The following is a 20452-nucleotide window of genomic DNA, read 5'->3' on the forward strand; positions in this document are numbered from 1 at the left end:
GCCCTGCTCTGACGACTGAGGGCTTTATGAGAAGGGGGAATTTGGACACAGACACAGAGACACAAGGAGAATTCCACGCGACCGTGAAGGCAGAAACCGGACTAACGCACTTGCAAGCCAAGGAGCTCCAAGGACGACCAGCAACCCCCAGAAGCTGGAACGAGCAAAGCACGATGCCCTGCGGAGCCCGTGGAGGAACAGGGCTCTGCCAACTGCTTGGTGTCGGCATCCGAGCCTCCAGAATTGAGAGAAAATCAATTTCACCATGTAAGTGCCCCGGTCTGTGGCTCTTTGTTACAGCAGCCTGCAACCTGCCGCACTGACACAGCGCCACGCACACGGCCTGCCCTCCAGGCAGACTCTGGGGGCACCGACAGGCACGTAATTTACTTTTCCTTACTTCCAGAGTCGCCGCATACCAACCTTCCACGTTTTTGGCTTTTTATATCCACAGAGAGGGTAGTAGATTTTGGACCTTTAGATGTTCGACTGTCCCCTGGCTTCACGAGTGTCCCTGGAAAGGCCAGGTTTCAAATGACCAGCAGTACTTTTCTTCCTGTGTTGAGGTGGTGCCACCACCAACGGGCCATCGGAGAACGTTCCCCAGGTCCCCAGGGAGGCAGCAGCTCCCGGGAGCGTCAGGCCTGGGTGGGAGAATCTGGGATGCAGATTGTTGCCATCCCTTCTCTTCTTTCCCTGGAAAAGCACGTGGCTCAGGGTCCTGCCTTGGCCTTGGCTCCGGACTCTCTGGGGCCTTGTCAACTCTCACCGCAGTGTCCCCAGTACTCAACAGTGGGCTCATTTGATCCCCTCGATGTGGAGGGAAACAGGGCAGAATGTCATTATTTCCACAACACAGGTAAGGAAATGGAGGTGATTGGCTCCCCGTCAAAGGGCTTATCAATGGCAGAAGCGGAGCTCAGAGCCAGGTCTCCAGGCTCCCATCCAGCACTCCTTCCTCAAACCTCACTCCTTACCTCCTATGCCAAGAAGGAAGGCTCCCGGGAGGAGGGGACGTTTCAGAAGGAGAGGCCCTAGCAGGCTAGCTCTGTGTGTGTTTGCAGGCTGCCCTTTGCTGTGGGACCTCAGAGTACAGACCACCAACCCTGGATCCGTGTCACAGAGAGGCCAGGCGGGGAGGGGGGCCAGCCGAATGCCAGCAGTTCCGGCTCCCTCCACCTTCTCACCTGCAGGCCTCGCTCCTCACAGAGCAGAGCGGCTGCTGCTGCTGCTGACCTTGCAGTTCTGCTCCATCAGGAAAGATAAGACTTCCCGTGCTCAGCGAATGACCCTCCCTCAACCCATCTGAGGCTGGTTCCTGGACAGAAAGCACCTGGCCCCCCATGGCCCAGATGGGCCCCCTCAGCTGGATGGCACTTAAGGGAGCCAGGTGGGGCTGGTGGTGCCTGGGCTACCTCAGGATGTCAGGAAATGTCAGTCCTGTGGTCTGAGCTCATTCCTCCTGGGGGGGGGGGGCCGGGAGCTGGGGTCCTCTGCCCTGTCCACACCCTACTCCTGCAGCCCAAAGTCTGGTGTCAGCGAGCAAGGACAGGGCCTTTGACACCTTAAGTTTTCTGTGCCTGGGCATTCAAATGTTTGTGGAGCTGAGTCTAGGAATCTCATCTGGGGAGGGACTGGCCTTCTGTGGGGCGTGTCTGGTCGTTTTGTGTGCAGCAACCGAGAAGGCCAGCCCAGCTCATCTCCAAGGCCTCCTGGAGTCGGGCTGGTGGGTCTCGAAGCTGGGAGGGGGCGGGTGCCCCAGACCGGAGATGAGGGTACGTGCTCCCACTTTCGTCCGCCTGCTCTGGGGTTTCAGCCTGACCCCATCCCCGGGGCCCGCCCCCTCCCGCCCTCTCCCGGCCCCACACCTGTGGGAGCAGGTCCGACTGGTTCTCAGCCGTCTCCGCCCTCGCTCCCGGCGCCGCCCAGCCGTGCAGACCCGGCGTCCGTAGGTCCGTCCGTCAGGGGCGGAGACCAGTGCACCCGTCTGGGACGCCCACAGCCCAGAGGCCGCTCCGGGCTGGCAAATCGGAGCGGGGTGACATCAGCGGCCACGTGACCCTACCTGGCCGGCGCGGGAGGGCGCAGGTGGGGCCGCAGCAGGAGGCACGCGGCGCACGGCTCCTGCAGCATGTCCGTCAGCAGAAAGGACTGGTCGGCGCTGTCCAGGTGAGCCCAGCGGGGGGGTGGGGCCATGGCCCAGGTGGGCGCCTCTCCCTGGGGTCGGCCTCCTTCCCAACTGGGACCCTGGTCGCAGAATTGGAGCCAAGCTGGGCAACCCTCAGGTGCCGGTGCTGTTCTGCTCCCCCACGGCTTCCTTTCCTCCCCTTTGGGACGGAGGCCACAGACGGGGTGCTTAGGGAAGGCTGGCCCCTGGCCTGGAGAGCTCTGACCTCCTGTGGGGGGTCAGAAACAGTTTAGGGGTTGAGGAGGTGTTCAGGAGTTACCTGCAAGTCTTGCTTCCTGAGAGACCCCTCCCTCCCCGCCCCCGTGTCTAGGTAGAGAGTTGTAGCGAGAAGTTCCCGGAGAAGCCAGGACAGCAGAACAGTACCAAAGGGAAACTGTCCCTTCCCACTGATGGGGCTCCAATTCTGAGTGTGGTGTTTTGGGGTGGTGTCTGGGCTGGGTGACCTCAAGGCATTGCTATCCCTCTCTGTGCGTCACTCTCTATTTGTGAGCTGGTCCCTCAAAGGGTCAGGAGATGGGGTGTATTGTCCCTGCCTGCTGGGCATCCTGTCAGGGTCTGAGAAGGCTGGGGGAGGGGGCTGGTCCAGGAGGCAGCACCCCTCGTCGTGTTGGGGACCCCTGGTGACTCTTCGGGGAACTTCCCTGCGCATCCCCCGGAAGTGCTCACATGAGCATCTTCACCTCCTTACCCCTCTGCCCCCGCCATGCACACAAGTCTTGCCCCTAAGGAAGCTGAGACCCGTGCAGTGGATCCAAAGTGGACCCCTCCTCCTTTGGTCCCATGGGCTCTAGCCAAGTAGAAATTGGCCTCTTGGCCCTACTCCCCAGGTGGGTGTTTGGGTATTTCGTGAGGCCTTTCGTGAGGCCAGGGCCAGCTCCAGGTGCAGAGGGCGCCCTCCCAGGCCTTCCCTATTAGATGAGGCTGCTGCTTCCCTGCGTGCTCCCACCTCCCCGGTGCGGCCGGGACCTCCTGCCCCTCCTCGGGGCCGGCTCCAGAGCTTCTCTGGCACCTCATCTCCTCGGCAGCTCCTTTCCCTGGGCTGGGCGTCCACCTCCCCAGACCCCCGAGACCTAACACTGCCCTGAAGCACAGTAGCCCGCTAACCCTTGCATGGAGGGTCCCATGGGATCCAAAAGGGGGAAAAGGTAAGCCCAAGAACGGAGGGAGCTCCGTGCTCTGGAAAAGGGACCTGGCCTGCCACACCCCAGGGCAGGTCTGAGCCCGGGGCGGGGCTGGGGGTCAAGGCCCTGTGGCCAGTGTGCTGGGGGTGATGTGGAAGTGTCTGTGCTCCTAGGTATGGGCGTACCTGTGCCCGTGGCTGTGTGAATGGGGGCACATGTTTATGGCCAATGCAGTGAGGAGAGCTCCTGGGGGTAGCAGGCTCTTACATTGCTGAGTTGGGGTCTTGGGGTCTGAGTGTGTTCGGTCTGTCTACAAAGACCTCAGGATGGTGCATTGGGTTAGAACTACCACCCAGCCCCCCTTCCTCGGGAACTCCCTGTCTGGGGCCATGTGTGATCTTGCGTCTGACAGCCTGCCTAGGTGGATATGGGCGTGTGGAGGGCAGGCAGCTGGGGCCCCGGAACTTTGAAATTGGGAGTGGAGTCTGGGCTCAGCCTGTCCACTGCTCCGGTGGAGGTGGTCTCCTGTGGCTACAGGGTGGGGCCGGGCTCCCACGGGACGCCCTGGGTGAGAGCTGGGGAACCAGTCCTGCTCTCCCGGCGTCCCGTGGGCAGATGCAGCTGCTGCCGGCAGTCTCCCTGACGGGATACCTGGGGCAGAGGACGGCTCAGCTCCGCTCGCTCCCTGCGTGAACAACAAGCCCCGGCCGGCCGGCAGGAGGGAAAGGCTGTGAGTCACTGTCAACCGGGCCTCGCGGGCTGGGGAGGACTGTGATGAGGATGTGACGTAGGCGTCCCCAGCCTGGGCCCCGGTGGGGAGCTGAGGGCCAGCCGGCTGCCCATCCTATGCAGAAAGTGGAAATTCAGATGCCCTGGCCCTGGGCTGGGGGCAGGGGTGAGGTGGTTGGCTGGGTGCCCTGGTCAGTGGCCTTGTTCTTTCCTCTCTGGGCTGACCTGGTGACGGGCGAGGCTGCGCCCGGCCTGTCTGCAGGGGGTGAGGGTGGATCTGAGGGCGCCTGGGCCCGAGCAGCCGTGGTTAATTATTTTCCTGCCTGGGCCTGAGCAGCCCTGCCGCCTCCCAGCACTGCCCTGGGTGCTCCCCTCACACCTCTCCCTGGACCATCAGGGCTGGAAGGGACCTCAGTGACCCGGGACCTGGGGCGACCTCTCATTGTGAAGAAGGGGATCTGAGGTCTGCTCCCCTCAGGGGCCGGAGACTGGCCCAAGGTCACACAGCCCGTCAGAGCCAGCCAGCGCCAGGCCTGTGCTCCCCGGTCTGTCTCTTCCTTCCAGGATTTGCAAATCCTGCTCCTGGAGCCCCCTGGTTCCACCAGATGCTCCTGGAGCGGCGTTCACCTGCTTCATCCAGAGCAGCTGAGCCTTGATCTGTCATATAAAGGGCTCCTCTAGGCACTTCCATTTGGGAAGAAACTTTCTACGGCTAAACATAACATATAAAAGTGAGGGTGCTTCCTCCTCCCTCCCCCGCCACCGTCAGCTGCTGCAGAGTAGATGGGAGTTAGGCCTCAGGAGGAACAGCCCCGTGGGGGCATCTGCAGGGCAGAATGGCTCCTAGAATTGTTCAAGGGAAATGAGATCCCCCACTCCTAAGGATGGAGTTGGCGGAGTCAGGATGGAGAGGAGAGCAGCCCTACATGGGGACAAAGATGGGGATGTGTGTCCCCAGATGAAGGCCAGGAGTTGGAGCAGAGGGTTGTCAGGGAGGAAGTGCTGGGGCACCAGCTGGTGACAGTGGCTGGGACTCCCTCGATGGTGGGGCCCATAGGCTCCGCCTGGGTCCTGGCTCTGGAGCTCGAAAGGTCAATGTGTGGGCCCCTGGGTTTCCCCGAACCTCTGCTCTTCCAGGCTGCCCCTGAGTTCCGGCGCGTCCTGGGTGGGGAATCTCGCAGCCTCAGAGCCTCCCCTGCTCCTTCCTGAGAACATTTAGCGGTCTGGTGCCCCAGAAGGTGGGGTCTCCCTCTGCTTTAGGGTGGGCCTTTTGGGGACGTCCTTTCCTGGCATTTGGGGTTGTGGTTAAGGTCACGATTTTGGAGAGGCTGACCGAGGTTGGAATCTTGGTTCCCTCTTCTTATTAGCTGTGGTGTCTTGGGAAAGTTATTAACCCCTCTGGGCCTCACTTTCCTCATCTGCAAAATGGGATGACCCCACCTCCCCTCCCAGGGTGGTGGTGAGGCTTCACGTCGATGGCGTTTGTAAGATACCTAGGACGTGCCTGGCATTATATTACATTATAGCAGGTGCCAGCACTTCTTCCTTTATTGATTGATTTAGCATTCGCCATATTCAACAAATAATTTGTGAGCTACAAAATGTTAAGCACTGTTCTACTTCCTTAATTATCGTCTATTCATTATTGGGGTTTCAACCATGGCACCTGCTGAAGTCCCTCCTGGAGTCTGACCTCTGCCCCGCCTTCCCCCTCCAGGTCCATCCATTTCCTCTTCCGTCTGTAGAGGCTGATAACTCTTTACTTGTTGGAGATAACATTTCTCTTTCCTGGTTGGGGGGTTGGGACTCATGTTTGCCAGGGTTTCAGGGTGGAAGGCAGCCCCCTGCCTCCTGGGCAGCAAGGGGGACCACATCTGCTTGGGGGAGCTATGGGGTTGTGGCATAAAGCTGGGGATGCTCAGGGGCAGCTGGGCCCCACCCCGTGCAGCCCCAGCCCTGGAGACCCCCGGGGCTAGGACCAGCCTGGGGAGTGAGGGGAGTGAGTCATTTCCGAGGAGCCCAGGCTCTGACAGGTCACACACCGTATGACTTCCCCGAGGGCTGAGGGGCTGTGGGAATGAGGTTGCTCAGGACCTAGGAATCCTGGCGGCTCCAGCCCGGCCGGCGGTGGGTGTGGTCGGGGTGGAGAGAGGAGCTCCCAGCTTGGTGGCCTGCTTTCCCCAGCGGATGGGTCCCTGGCTTGGGAGGGCAAGAGCTGGTCCCAAACTGTGTTGTAGGGGCTGGGGGTGTGTCCAGAGAACAAGGGACTGCAGGTGTGGCCTCAGGAAAGCCAGCTGAAGCTGGCGTTTCTGAGCCTGAACAAGCGGAGCCGAGGAGAGGTGGGGGGTCAGGGCCTGCTCCCAAGGGCCTGGGGTTCGTGCATCATGAATGAGTGAATAAGTGAATGTGTGATCAGTTTGCCAACGTGCAGAGCTACAGGGATTGTGTGCCTCCGCCTCCACGAGGTGGCTGAAGCAGGAGGAACAGCTGCCCTGAGGGTCCGAACAGGGAGATTCCGGAAGATTCCCTTCCGAAGGCAGCTCCTTGCCTGTGGGGTGATGGACAGATTGCCTTGCGGGGGGGAGATCAGGATTTGCTCCCCTTGCATGCTCTTGTTTGTCAAGGCGGAGATTTAGTGATTTCCCATGGAGGAGGAGAGCAAGGCGACGTTCACACCTCATTCCGTGTTCGCTGGTGCTGGTGGCGTGTGGGGCATGTGGTGGATGCTCGAGAAAGGAGATGCCCACCCCACGGTCTACTCCTTCCCTGCGGGATCACGTCACACTTTCTTCTCAAACCTCTCCACTCTCCTTCATCTGCCTGTCTTTAAAAAGAAACAGCACTTCAGGTCTGTGTGTTTGTTGGATGTAAAGGATGCCTGGATTAAAAGAGCGTTCCTTGAGCCCACGGCCTCCTCCTGTCCCACTTCAGCTGCTTTTCTTCTCAGTCAGACTTCTCACAGAGTTGTTGGGGGCCACTAGTTCCCCTTTCTTGCCCCCGTTCTCTCCTTTCTCGCCCAGTCTGGCTCTGCCCCAGCGGCCGAGGGCTCTTTGTGGGGGCCCGGGAGCCTCTGTGCTCACCGCTCCATCCTGGCACTCACCCGCCTGCCTGGCACCCCCTGGTCTCCTCCACCCTCCCCAGCTGAGTGTCTTGGGCTCCTTTGCTCTTGACAGGTGTCTTTTCCTCACAGGAGGAGTCAGGAAGAGAACTCCCCCCTCCTGGTCCCCTCTTCACTGCTATCCTGGTCTCAACGGAGACCCTCCTCCCCCCATCTTTCCCATCTCACTAACCAAAGCACCAGGAATTGCTCAGGCCAAAGATGGAGGAGTTTTCCTGGATTCTTCTCTTTCTCTCCGCCCCAACCCCATCCTCATCCAGTCCATCAGCAAAACCCACCAGTTCTATCTTCAGAATGTGTCCCAATTCCCCCACTTTTCCCATCTCTCTGTCTCCACCCGGTTCAAGCCAGCGTAGGTCTCGCCTGGCGAGTGTAGGAGCCTCCTGACTGGTCCCCTGGCGCTCCTCCCACCGCCCTGCCTCCTTCAATTCTTTTTCCAGTAGCCAGAGAGATAAATAATAATAAATCCTATTATGTGACTCCCTGTGTAAAACTGTCTGGGGCTCTCCAGCACACTCAAATAAAACCCGAATCCTTGGGCCGGCCCTGTGGCTCAGCGGTTAAGTGCGCACATTCCGCTTCGGTGGCCTGGGGTTCACCGGTTTGGATCCCAGGTGCAGACATGGCACCGCTTGGTAAGCCATGCTGTGGCAGGCATCCCACATATAAAGTAGAGGAAGATGGGCACAGATGTTAGCTCAGGGCCAGTCTTCCTCAGCAAAAAGAGGAGGATTGGTGGCAGATGTTAGCTCAGGGCTAATCTTCCTCAAAAACAAAACAAAACAAAACACAAAAACCCAAATTCTTCCCCTGGTCTTCGAGGCTCTCTGCTCTGGCCTTGCCTTGTCTGACCTTGCCGTGGGCCACCTCTGGCCCCGGCCCCCCTTCTCCTGAACAGCCAGCTCATCCGTCACACCCAGGCCTTGTCCCTGTTTCGTTCCTCCTGGACTCTCTGCCACCAGATCCGGCTCCTCCAATTTCTTCTTGGAGCTACGGGAGGCCTCCCCTCCCAGTCTCCTCCTCACATGACCTCTTACCCTGTTCCCTTGTCCTCGTGTCACTTCCAGACATCGTTTTGTTCACTCATCTGTCCCCTGGCTCCCGTCCAGCTCCCCCCACCGGGACACGCGTTCCAGGAAGAGGGGAACCCCGTCAACCTCCTTCCCCACTAACTATGCCTGGCATGGAGTCGGCGTGCGAAAATATTTGTTTAGTGACTGTCGCGTCAACAAATGTGGTGTTGGACCTAGAAAAAAAGATCGGAGCCTTCGGATGGCTCATCCTCATTCTAGGGAGGCAAACAGAGGCAGAGGAAGGACGTGACCCACCCGAGGGAGGGAGGGCAGCAGGCGGACCCCGTGATGGGCCTCCAGAAGACCACCTGGAGGGGTCTTCTCTTAGGGAAGCTCCTCGGACGCACTTCATATGCAATTCAGCTTATGAAATGTGTGGGTTTGCACGAGGGCTCCTCTGATCGGGGCTCGGCTGCATGGTGCTTCCTTGCAGGAGGGGAGGGCCCGCCCGGAGGAGCGGGGCTGGGCAGCAGGGAAGCTGGGAGAGCAGGTTTGACACCTGCTGGGCAGGCAGAGGCCTTACACTCTTCATTCTGGGAGGCAAGAAGGAGGCGTTTTCCAGGCTTTTCCGATTGGGGCCCAGACAGCACTGGGGGGCTCATAGGTAGGCTGAGAGAGGGCTCGCCCACTGACCCTGCAGCCCGCTCCTCTGCTGCCTGCTTCTCCTCCGGCTCCTGTGAAGCCCAGCCTCCCCGCCCCATGAGCGCCTGTCTTCTGATGTCCAGGCTCGCTCAGCCCTCCCTCCGCCTGGACTGCGGTTTCTCCCCAGGCCCCCGTCACCCCTATGAGGTCCTGTTTCCCCCTGAGATCCAGCCTCTTCCGTGGGCCTTGCCTGGTCACCTTGGCCCACAGTAATCGTCCTTTCTCTGCAGAGGCATCTGTGTGTGTGGCTGGGAAGCTTCCTACAGTAGGTGCTTCCAGGGTGGGGCCCTTGCTTCCTCCTGTGAGCCCGCAGGTCCTCACCTGCTGCTGGCCCATCGTGGTCGCCCAGCGCATGTTTGCTGTTTGGTTGGGGTGGAAGGGTGGGTGGACGGGAGGGAAGGTAGGCTGGCGGGGAGGTGGGTGGGAGGATGGGAAGGCAGGTGGATGAGGATGGGTGGGTGGGTGGGAATGGGCAGGAAAATGAGGGATGGATGGGCGCGTGGATTTCCAGGTGGCTACGTGGGTAGATGAGCTGATGGGAGTGGATGGTGGGCTGGTGGGCGAGTGGTCGGCTGGCTGTGGGCGTGCCTGGCTGGTCCCCTGAATGAAGGATGACTCGGGGCAGGAACTGGAAGCAGGGGGCATGGGGTTGCCATGTGAGAGCTGGTTCTCAAAGATGAAAGAGACTCAAAGAGCCTGGGAAAGGAAGGGAAGACACATTGGGATCTTTTCCTGGTATAACTGGCCTTACTTGTGAGTCTCTGCTCTGAAAATGAGAAATCCCACGAGAGCTGAGTGACTCTGAGGAAGTTTCTTTGTGGTTGTCCATCGAGGGGTTTTATTAAGAATCCCAGGACGCAAAAGAAAGAGGAACATGCCGAGTTCATCTGCCTCCTCAGGCTGCACCATACCCGCCCTCCACGTCCCTCGTTGCCCCCAGAGAGGGAGGCCCCCATGGCCTCTCCAGAGTCCAGGCTGTACTCCCACCCAGCGGGTCTCACTGGAGTGGCTTTGCCCCCAGGGGACATTGGCAACGTTGGGGCACATTTTCAGTTGTCACACTGGGGGTGGTGCTACTGGCTTGCAGCGGGTAGAGGCCTGGGGTTACCGGTCAACATCCTGCAGTTCGGGACAGCCCTGCCCATGGAGTTATCCGGCCGAAGTGTCAGCTGTGCCGAGGTCCAGAAACTCAGGTCCGACCTGAGTCCTGGCAGCTTGAGTAGAAATTTAATAGACACATAACAGAAACCACCAATGTGAGCCACGTTTAAAATTTTAAATTTCCTAGTAGACACAATACAAAAGTAAAATGGGGAAAATCAATTTTGATAATATATCTCCTTTGCCCCAGTATATCCCAAGTTTATTGTTTCAACATGTCGTCAGCGTCCACGGTTATTAACAAGAGAGTTTCCATCTTGTTCTCTGGGTGAGGTCTGAGACGTACGGGGTGAGCTCTGCGCTCACAGCATGGCCCAGTTCAGGGCTCTGGGGCCGTCTGTGGATGGCCAGCCTGGAGGGCTGTGGTCTCTGCTCCAGGCCCCTCGGGGTCCGGCTCAGGCATGGGCCCTGGGCTTTCCTGGGCTGCACTGACCCCCCTTCCCCCAGCCTGGCCAGACAGTGGACTCTGGAGGATGAGGAAGAGCAGGAACGTGAGCGCCGGCGTCGGCACCGCCACCTGAGCTCGACCACGGACGACGAGGCTCCCAGGCCCACCCAGAACGGAGGCCAGCCGGCCGTGGAGAGGTGCCCTGGTCGGGGGGGAGGGGGTGGGCGAGGCATCGTTCCCTCCCCCGGGTGGTGGGGATGGAGTTACGCCCCGACACACCAGGGCGGCGCGCTCGGTCTGCACAGGGAGTGAGGCTGAAGGGCGTGCAGATGACCTTCAGGTTCCTGGCCTTCCGCAGCCCTGCCAGGTTCCACCTCTTCGGGACGATAATTGCTCCTATTTGTGGAGACCAGCCATGAGCCACTACTTGGCTGGACGTTTTATGGGCATAACTCACTTGATCCTTACAGTATCCCTGAGAGGAATCATTAACCCATTTTACAGGTGGAGAAACTGGGTCAAAGAGTGTGTAGGTGACTTCCTGAGCTCATAAACCTAAAGGTTGACAGGGCCTGAATTTTCCTCCGGATCCTTCAGGCTCTGTGGTTCCGCTCTTGCCATTAAACCAGGCTGCGTCCCCCTAACGCTGGAGCCCCACCGTTCACTTCTGAGCGGAGGACCACAGGGCTGGCCTTGCCACCTAGATTTTAGGGTTGTGAGGGAAAGGAAGAGAAGGGTCTGGAATTTACTGCATGTCCCCTGGGTATCAGGACGGGGCGGGGCCCTCCCATGGGATGAGGCTCGTTTCTCCTCCTGACAGGCACAGGTTGCAGATTTGGAAACTGAGGCTCAGACAGTGAATTAACTTGCCCCGAATCACGTGTGGAGCAGGGTGGTGATGAAGGAAAGGGTCTCGTTTTGCTGGAGGCCAAGCACCGCGTGTGGGGTTGGACAACCTCTCATGTTCCTTTGGGTCCCCAGAGCAGGGAGAACAGGGGTGCGTCCTGGGCTGCACTGACACCCGAGGCTGGTGCCTAGTCCCGGCTGCATCCCCCACAACCGACAGGAGAGCAGGACGATGCATCAGGAGCCTCGGGTTCTACTCCCAGCTGCACCACCAATTTGCTGTGTGACCTTTGACCAATCCCTGAGTGTCTCTGGTCTTGCTCTAAGCTCTAAGGGTCACAGATTGCATCTGTTCCTTTTGACTCCCCTGCCTGGTGCGTCTAAAGTGGCTGTTCCATCAGGCTTTGTATCTTGGGTCTGGACATGGAATGGTTGCACCTTACAGAGGTTTATAAACTTTTTAAAAAAGAATGATGGGGGCTGGCCCGGTGGTGCAGCGGTTAAGTGCGCATGTTCCGCTTTGGTGGCCCGGGGTTCACCGGTTAGGATTCCATGTGTGGACATGGCACCGCTTGGCACGCCATATAGGCATTCCATATATAAAGTAGAGGAAGATGGGCACGGATGTTAGCTCAGGGCCAGTCTTCCTCAGCAAAAAAGAGGAGGATTGGCAGCAGATGTTAGCTCAGGACTAATCTTCCTCAAAAAAAACAAAAAAGGATGGTGGGCTTCATTCAGATGATATCTTGGAAGCCCAATATGTAAAGCAGATAAAAGTGATCCTTAGTTCAGTGATGGGGGGCAAGGCTCTCTGTCCTCACCCCCTCGCTGGTGGCCCTGGAGGCATCTCCGTTGGGTCAGGGCCCCCCAGGGCTCTCCCGGCTCTGATGTCCTCTGATTCCATCTCCCACCCCGTCTCCCATCTTCTGGCTCAGGTTGCCCAGCGTAGAGGAAGCAAAGGTGGCCAGGTCACCACCCCCAGCCTCCAAAGATGAGGAGGAGGACGTCCAGGCCATCCTCAGGACGCGGCAGGAGCGTAGGCAGAGGCGGCAGGCGGTGGAGGTGGCACAGGCCCCACTCCGGGCTCAGCTAGAGGCAGAGGAGGGGCAGGACAGCTCGGGCCCTGGGCTGGACGAGGAGCAGCCCCAGGCGCCCGAGAAGGAGGTGGAGCTGCCGCCTCACCGGAGGCTGAACCAGCAACGGCGGGGCCCCTGGGCCAGGGAGGAGGAGAGCTTGGCGGGCAGGGAGCCGGGAGGCGAGAAGCAGGGGGCCTCGGAGAAGACCCCGGTTCCAGACAAGAGCCGGGTTTCGGGGAGGTCCTCCGTTCCAGAGACGGCATCAGCGCCTGAAAAGAGACTGGTCTCAGAGGAAACCTCCATCTCCGAGAAGTCCCCGGGCCCCGAGAAGACATCCGTGTCCGAGAAAAGATCCATCATGGAGAAAAAAGCAGTTCTAGAAAAAACAAGTGTCTTGGAGAAGCCGCCCGGCCCGGGGAAGACATCAGGCTCAGAGAGGAGACTGGTGTCTGAGAAAGCATCGATCTTTGAGAAGTCGTCAGCCACAGAAACAAAGCAGGCCCCCAAGAGGGCAGCAGCCTTGGAGCAGCCGGCCCCTGGGGGCAGTGTGTCCAGCACCAAGGAGTGGAGAGGAAGGGCCCTCCCTGAGAAGAGCCCTCCAGCTGTGCCTTCCCGCCTCCCACCGATCACTCTCCAGGTGGGTGTTCCTGTCGCTCCCGTGCCTCTGCTATCGTCTCCAGTCCTGGCCTGCTGGTCTCTTTCCTCTGTGCACTGTCTCCTGTCCTCCCATCTTCGGGCTGCCCTCGGCCGTTTCTTCTCTTCCTACCTGCATCCAGCCACTGTCACAATAGGGGACACTGAGGCAGGGGCAGGCTGCTGGCCGCTGAAAGGGACATCGGCTGTGTGACAGGGAGCACCTGCCACGTCCTCATTCAGGGCTGGGACCCCAGGACCCCAGGACTCTTGGGAGGCCTCGGATCCTTCCAGAAGCTCCCCCAGAAAGCTCTGCCTTGTATCCTGGCCCCACAGGACTGCGTCCGCCATCCCCACGGCAGAGGCAGAGGGGCAGGAAGCAGCGGAGGAGGGCGCAGGGCTGTCTTCCTCCCCTCTTCCTCCTGCAGTTCCCAGGACGAGCCAGGCCACATGGGGTCCCCATGGCAGCTTAGGCTCGGGGCCACCCAGACCTCCCGTGTGACACCCCTCCTGCTCCATCCAGGTGAAAATCCCCAGCAAGGAAGATGAGGTGGACACATCCTCGCCCACCCTGGCCACCTACAGCAGCTCCCTCAAACGCTCCAGCCCCAGGACCATCTCCTTTCGGGTGAGAGCCCTGGGCATCCTTGTCTCCAAGCCGCTGGAGGGCCAGCATCCCTTACAGCACAGGGGCCATCGGTGGGGAGGAGGAAGACTGTCTGGCTGCAGAGGGCCTTAGGATCCCCGTGGGTGGCCAGGAACAGAGCGGGTTGGATGAAAGGAACGCCAGCAGGTTAGCGACCTGGAGCATGGGTGTGGACAAGCATGACAGCCCCACCTAGTGGGCAGGCCAGAGCTGCGGGCACCTGGCCGGGACACAGCAAGGCCCCACACCAGCCCTCGGCCCCTGTCCTCACCCCGGAGGCTTGCTCAGGGGGGATGGGCAGGGGCAGCGGGCTCTCCTCATGCCCCCCCGCCAGTTGGACTGGGGGCTCTTCTCTGGCCTTTTTCCAGTGTGTACTCTGAGTTCCCTGGTCACTGGGTCATTTCTGACCACCTGTGCTTTGTGCCCCTGCTGTGTGCCGGCCTGGGGGAGGCTGGAGGCCCGATGTTGATCAGTGCCCTTCCTGCCCCGCGGGGCTCCCGGCAGCGGGGAGGCCCACAGGACGGCAGGTGGTGCAGTACCCCGAGAAGACCCAGCCTTGGGGGTGGGAGCAGGTGGCTCCCAGACAAGAAGAGGGCCTTGAATGAAGGTTTGCCTGGGTGGAGGGGCAGGGGTCTGAGGAGGAGGAAGTGTCCTGAGAGCTGAGCCCTTCCCCCGAGGAAGGCCGTGGCCGCCCTGGGTCTCCCCCTCACCCGCCCCTTTCCTTCTCTTTTCAGATGAGCTCCCAGAAAGAAAACCTGGAGACGACCTTAACCCGCAGGTCAGGGGCCTGGAGGCTCGGGCGCTCTCCCAGCTGGTCGGCTTCAGCTGCTTGCTGAGCACCGGCCACCTGTCCTCCTGGAGCCCGGCTGTGCCATAGGGCATGTTGGAGGGAAGATGCAGCCCCTGCCCGGGGCTCCAGACTCTGTGGGGAGACTGGACTAACGTGGGGCTGAGGCCTGAAGAGCTGGAACAGGGAGGGGAGGGACCCGGGAGAGCTGCTTGGAGGAGGCGGGGTGTGGTGGGGTTCCGACTGTAGGGGAGGGGTTAGTCTTGAGGTGCAGGGGTGGGGTGGGGGGAGGGCCTTCCAGGGGGAACTATGAACAGTTCAGGGAAAGCGGGGCCTGAGGTGAGGTTGGGGGCACCTGGGAATCTGCATGTTTAATGAGCGCCCCACCCCCACCCCAATGCCCTGTAACGTTGGTGGAAGTAGTTTGAGGACTGTGTTTTGAAAAACACTGAAATAGGATCTGAACAGCATTTGGGCTCGTGTGTCAGGACTTGCACGCACTCCTGTTGCGTCCGTCTGCCCCTAACGTTTGCTGAGGCCCCTTATCCTGGGTGAGGCCCCGGGGTGGGGTGGTGGCGAGGGGTGCAAAGATGAATAAGACACAGTTGCTGCCCTCGGGCAGCTCACGTCAGACCTTTAAAGGTGGACAGCCACCCAGTGGGGAGGTGCAGGGAGGAGAATACGGACTGAGGGCTGGCAGCTCTGGATGGCTGCCGCGGCTCAGCCTGCACGAGCTGGGGACCGTGTCACAGAGCACCCGACATCTGAAGGGGGCTTGAACTAGTGGGAGATTCCCAGATGGAAAACTGGAGGAATGGCATTTTGAATAGAGGGAACAGCATGTGCAAAGGCACAGAGTGTGAAAGGCGGGAGTTGTCTGGTTGGCTGGCACATAAACATGAAGAAGGGGATGGGGGGGGCGGGGTGGGACAGGACCAGATCCTGATAGCCTTGTATGCCGTGCCAAGGAGTCTGGCACCCGTCCTGCAGCCCAAGGGGTTTTTTGCGAGAAGGACAGGAGGGTTTGTGTGGGGTGGGAGCTGTCTGGTGGCAGGGGGAGAGAGCTGGGGGTGGCAGGCAGAGGGAGTAGGTTGCAGGTGACTGTCGTGATGGGGAAGATGGGGAGGAGGGAGATTGAGGGGATGTTTTGGAGGTGGGAGGGTGGGACGGGGGAGGAGTGGTGGATATTTCTGCTCCTGGGGATGTCTCGCTGGGTGGGGTGCTTCTTGGGGTTGAGGGAAGCCTCTGAGGTCTGGAGGGTTTCACTGTGGTCAAGTCTTTATAGCCTCACTCTGTGTTGGAGGCCATATTCTCTGCCAAAATGGTGGGGCGGGGTGGGGTGGGGTGGGCACCACTCCTCAGGCTCGGCTGGCAGGCCTGGTCTCCCCAAGGGGCGGGGGCCTCACCCGGCTTGTCTGGTCCTGTCCTCCCGTCCTGCAGCGCCAGCGTAAGGCTCCCGGCCAGCACGGTCAAGTTAGGCGAGAAGCTGGAGCGATACCACACGGCCGTGCAGGTGGGCGGGGCCCTGGCAGGGGCCCTGGTACCTGAGGATGTGGTGGGGGTGATCCGGGCCCCTCACCCTCGTGGGTCAGCGGTGTGTGTCCTCTGTTCCCAGAGATCGGAATCCGTCAAGAGTCCGGGCTCCTCCCGCACCGAGTTCTTCGTGACTCCCATGGGTGTGGCCAGCAAGCGTCACCTCTTTGAGAAGGAGCTGGTGGGCCAGAGCCGAGCAGAGCCAGCCTCCAGCAGGAAGGTGAGCGCTGGGGCCCAGCCAGGCATCTTCAGCTGCTTAGGTCCAAGGTGGCTGGACCCCGAGCCTTGGCCGTGGCCGTGCGAGAAGCCGATTTTGGCAGAAGCTACTGCTGACCTGAGTTACCATGTGTGTCCCTGAGCTCGTCTCCTTAGCTGTGCACATGGCTCCCTGGGGAGGGGTGGGGGCCTTCCAGGTGTGTGTGGCACATGCTGGATGGACATGGGAGTGAGGCAGAGGCCTACCCTGTGCCAGGGCATCTGCCAAGGCCCTATTGTGGCCAGTGGCCCCAAACCCTGAGACGGAAGCCTCTTTTTGCAGGATAACTTGAAGCTCTCTGGGGTTGTGACATCACGGCTCAACCTGTGGATCAGCAGGACCCAGGGGTCTGGAGATCAGGACCCCCAGGTACCCTGTCCCCCCCAACCCGAGGTCCCTTATGGTGGGCTCTCATGGTGGAATGACCCAGGGTGGCCCCGAGGGTAATGGGGGTGTTCCAGGGGTGGGGACAGCGAGGAGGGCTGTGGAGAAGTCTATGGGCCAGAAGCAGCCGACGGGAGTGGGTCTGGGGTCCCCCTCTCGGGAACAGGGGCCTTAGCTCCGGGTTCCACCTGATGGCCCCAATCAGGAGGCACAGAGGGAGTCGGCAGCCGCCAGGAGGACCCAGCGGGGGAGCCCAGCAGAGCCCTCCATGAGAGTGGACGTGGACGTGGAGGTGAGAGGACTGGGAGGGGCTGGCCTGGGGACGCTCCTTGTGCCCTCCCCCTCCACACACCCACTGGCCCAGGGGGGCACAGTCATGGTCCTGCCCTCAGGCTGCTGTGACCCGATCTTCAGCACACTGGTTGCGCCCTCAGCTGGCTTGCATCGCCCCAGCTCTGCAGAGCCCCCCACCCCGACCTTCCAGCAGCCGATTTTAGTGTCTGGCCCAGTGTGTGTTTGGGCCTTGGGCACAGGGATGCCCTCCTGTCCAGAGGCCACCCCCCCGCCCTGTCTCCTCCCAGCCCTGGGACCCTCCTCCCGTGTTCTGACAGAGCCTTGCCCACAGGTGTGACAGCGCTGCCAAGACTGACAGGCAAGTCCGTCCTGAGGGCCCTCCCTCGTGCCAGGCCCTGCTTCTGCAGCACCTCCCTGCCTCTGTTCCCTGTCTGCCTCCAGACCCGGGGCCAGGAAGGTCCAGGAAACTCTGCCAGCTCCTTCCCGGCCCTTCCTCTGGGGCCCAGTATGCCCTGGCACCTTGTCCTGTGGTCGGCATAGCAGATCCTGGAATCCGGCACGGCCCGGGAACAGCATGGGCTCCTGTCAGCACTAGGGGGCTCAGCATCCCGTCCAGAGACGGCTCCTAAAGCCGCTCACTTCCAGAGTCCAGGTGGCACGATCTCTCGAGAACTCCAGGGCCACCTGTCTGCCCTGCTCCCAGCAGGTGCCTCCACGTGCCTGTGATGTCTCTGCCCCCAGCTTGCAGAGACCCACGCCGCCAGACTATGAAGGAGCTGGCCTGTCTTCCACGGGCCCCACCTGTCCCTTCTCTGGCTGGCAGCTCAGTGCCTTTTTTTTGCCCCACCCCAACCCACCCTACTCGCTCTCTGAAAAACCTCTTCTCAGGAAAGATCTAATAAACTCCTTCACTCTCAGGTATAAGTGACTAAGAATGCCTTAAAGGTGGATTCATTCCTGGAGGCTTCGCTTTTTATCTGGGATCATCTGCCGTGTGTGGGGAGAGTTTTTTGGTTGGGAGAGAGGGAGTCAGTCATCATTTTCCTAGCTGCCCCCTGTTCTCCTCACATGAAAGTGGATGGCCTCCCAGTTGTCTTAGCATCGTGACTGGGGTGGGGGGGTGGCCAGAACTGCCACGTCTGTGCCAGGCCTGCTGCCACACCCCCCCAACACACATTCTCCCCAAATCTGGCTCATTAGCACTTCATTAGAACCGTTACTCCTAATTGCTCTGGTTCACGCAGGACCAGCTGGCGGGAGCACGGGTGCAGGGCCTGCCCTCATCCCCTTGTGCCTTTGTCCCCTGCCCAGGTGTGCCCGGCAAACTGCAGGGCTTCTCAGAACATGGTCCGTAAGGCATCAGGAGGCCTCAGGTCCCCAAGTCTGTGGGGCAGGAGCCACCAGCCAAGGGCAGCCGGCCTCGTCCCAGCCTCTGTGAGCACGGGATCCCATCTCGGATCCTGTGGTCTGGGGGTCAGAAGGCCTCGTCAGGGCAGACCTCCCAGTGACCCCAGGCTGTGGGTCACTCCCAAACCCTCCCGTGCCCAGCGGTGGGTCTCCGCGGCTGATCCCAGGCCAGCCCTGAGCTGGGGTGAGGGACCTGGCGGCCCCACCCTGAGCACCACCCATCACTGTCAGGCCCGGAGCTTTGGCGAGAGTTCCAACTCAAGAGGCTGAGGACCAAGCCGGGTGGGGGAGCAGGATGGGGTGGGCAGTGCCCAGAGACTCAGGACCTGCCCTGCTCTGGCCCAGCTGGGAACTCGGCTTTGCGTGCTCAGGTTTCGAACTTTGGGAAGTTCCCGGCAGGTGAATTCTTTAGCGCACAGACTTTCTTAGGAGGGGTTCCTAGAGGCCTTCCTCTGGAGTGGGGGCCCCAGTGGCCACCGTGATCCTGGGCGTCTGTGATGTCCTGGCAGCTGCTGCCTCCAGAGGGCGGGGCCCTTCACTCTGGCAACCCCCCTCCCTGGGGTGCCCATCGAGGACAGGCTGCTGGGCAAAGCCCTGAGGGACATGACCCCATGCCCCGTCTGCTTGCATCCCACATCCCACACCCCAGGGCCATGTGCTCACTCCTGGGGTGGAGATGCCGATAAACAAGGAGCGGAAGAGATGCTCCCCCAGGATCAGGTGCAGTGTGGTGGTGACCAGGGCGGGGAGGTGGGCAGGGGGGGCCTCTTGGAGGAGGTGACTTTGAGCGCCCTCTGGAGACAGAACAGGTCCCCTGACCCACCCACCCACCTGTTGCCCCTCCTTCCTGCTTTCCTGCCCCAGCGGCCCTGGACCTCACAAGTGGTCTGTCCTCCGTGGGTCCTCAAATTTGCAAGCACCCTTCCAGTATGATTCTGGATCAGCATCGTCTCAGCTTTCTTTTCTTGTCTGTTGTTATACCAGGCAGTGACTTCACGTCTATTTGCAAGGACAGGGGCATCCGCGACGGGTTGGGAGCAGCCGTCATGTCAATGTCTGGCTGCAGGAGGGTGGCTGGACCTTCTCCCCAGCTGAGTGCTTGTCTCCCAGCTCTCTGAGTTAAATCCTGGCCTCGGAACGGTTAGTACTGCCTCGCAGGTTAGTCCCTGGATGCCAAGAACATCCCAGGTATTTCCCCGGGGCTCTGTGGGGTTTCATCGCTTCGATCCCTCTTCCAGGCATTCCTGCGAATGAGTTATGGCCTGTTTGAGGGACCGTTGGGCTTATAAGAACCAGTAACCCACAGGAAGGAGCTCAGGGTAAGGGACCATTTAGGAAAAGCAATTCCTAAGTCCTGGGGGATTCCGGGCCAGGACGCCCAGCGAGGCTGGGCCCTGGTGGGCCAGAGCGGGGTGAAGGATTCTCCTCTGTCTCTCTCGGGCAGCCTGGTTGCTCCCTGTTCCTCTGTGGGTCTGCTCCCTCCACCTGCGTCCCTCTGCCTCTCCCTCTCCCCATGGTCTCCCTGTCTGCCGGGATACTGGCTGTCAAGCACGTGGCTTTGGCTTGACCTGCCACTCATCTGCTGGCAGCACACAGGACCACATGGCAGGGGATAAGCCGAGAGGTGGGGAATCAGGCCAATGGGCTCAGAGGCTGCCGGGAACCACGGTGGGGACAATTTCAGCTGAGTGATGGGGCAGGAGAGGATGGCAGAGCGGGTGAGGAGCAGGTGGAAGTCCCGAGTGCAGAGGACTCTTTCAAGGACATCGGTGGCCGACATGGTGTAGGAACTCAAGGCTGCAGGGTTGAGAGAGGAGTCTGGGGACCGGGAGGCTGCGCGTGGTCAGGAGAGGGGAGAGGAGGAGGCAGCGAATGGGGGAGACTGACTTGCCGTCCACAGAGCAGAGTGTCCATCACTGATGGGTACCATCTGGGAGGGCCAGGGGTTCAGGGCTCCAGGGCACACGGGGAGCAGTGGTCTCCAGAGTCAGGCAGGACGGGGACCTAGAAGATTCAGGGGGCTCAAGGGGGAGAGTCAGCCCAGCTGCCACCGGACTTGCTTTCTCCTGCCTTTCGTCGGTGTCATACCCTGAGCCCTGGAATGTCCCGGGGCTGCGCTAGGGGCCGAGAAGGAGGAAACCCCTGGGCCCTGGCCTTAGGGATCTTACAG

The 20452-nt window shown here is 60.5% G+C and overlaps 1 protein-coding gene across 1 annotated transcript; it reads left to right on the top strand.

Annotated features, from left to right (window-relative positions):
* Window positions 1–1673: 1673 nt before the first annotated feature.
* On the top strand, window positions 1674–17829 carry LAD1 (ladinin 1). The gene is made up of 10 exons (XM_014843143.3): window positions 1674–2169; window positions 10480–10617; window positions 12202–12979; window positions 13499–13603; window positions 14356–14399; window positions 15849–15921; window positions 16024–16161; window positions 16480–16566; window positions 16787–16873; window positions 17207–17829. The coding sequence occupies exons 1-10, from the start codon at window positions 2132–2134 to the stop codon at window positions 17210–17212; spliced, it is 1494 nt and encodes a 497-aa protein (XP_014698629.1). The 5' UTR covers window positions 1674–2131; the 3' UTR covers window positions 17213–17829.
* The last annotated feature ends 2623 nt before the right edge of the window (window positions 17830–20452 follow it).

The sequence above is a fragment of the Equus asinus genome, chromosome 30 (assembly GCF_041296235.1).
Source record: "Equus asinus isolate D_3611 breed Donkey chromosome 30, EquAss-T2T_v2, whole genome shotgun sequence".
Taxonomy (NCBI): domain Eukaryota; kingdom Metazoa; phylum Chordata; class Mammalia; order Perissodactyla; family Equidae; genus Equus; species Equus asinus.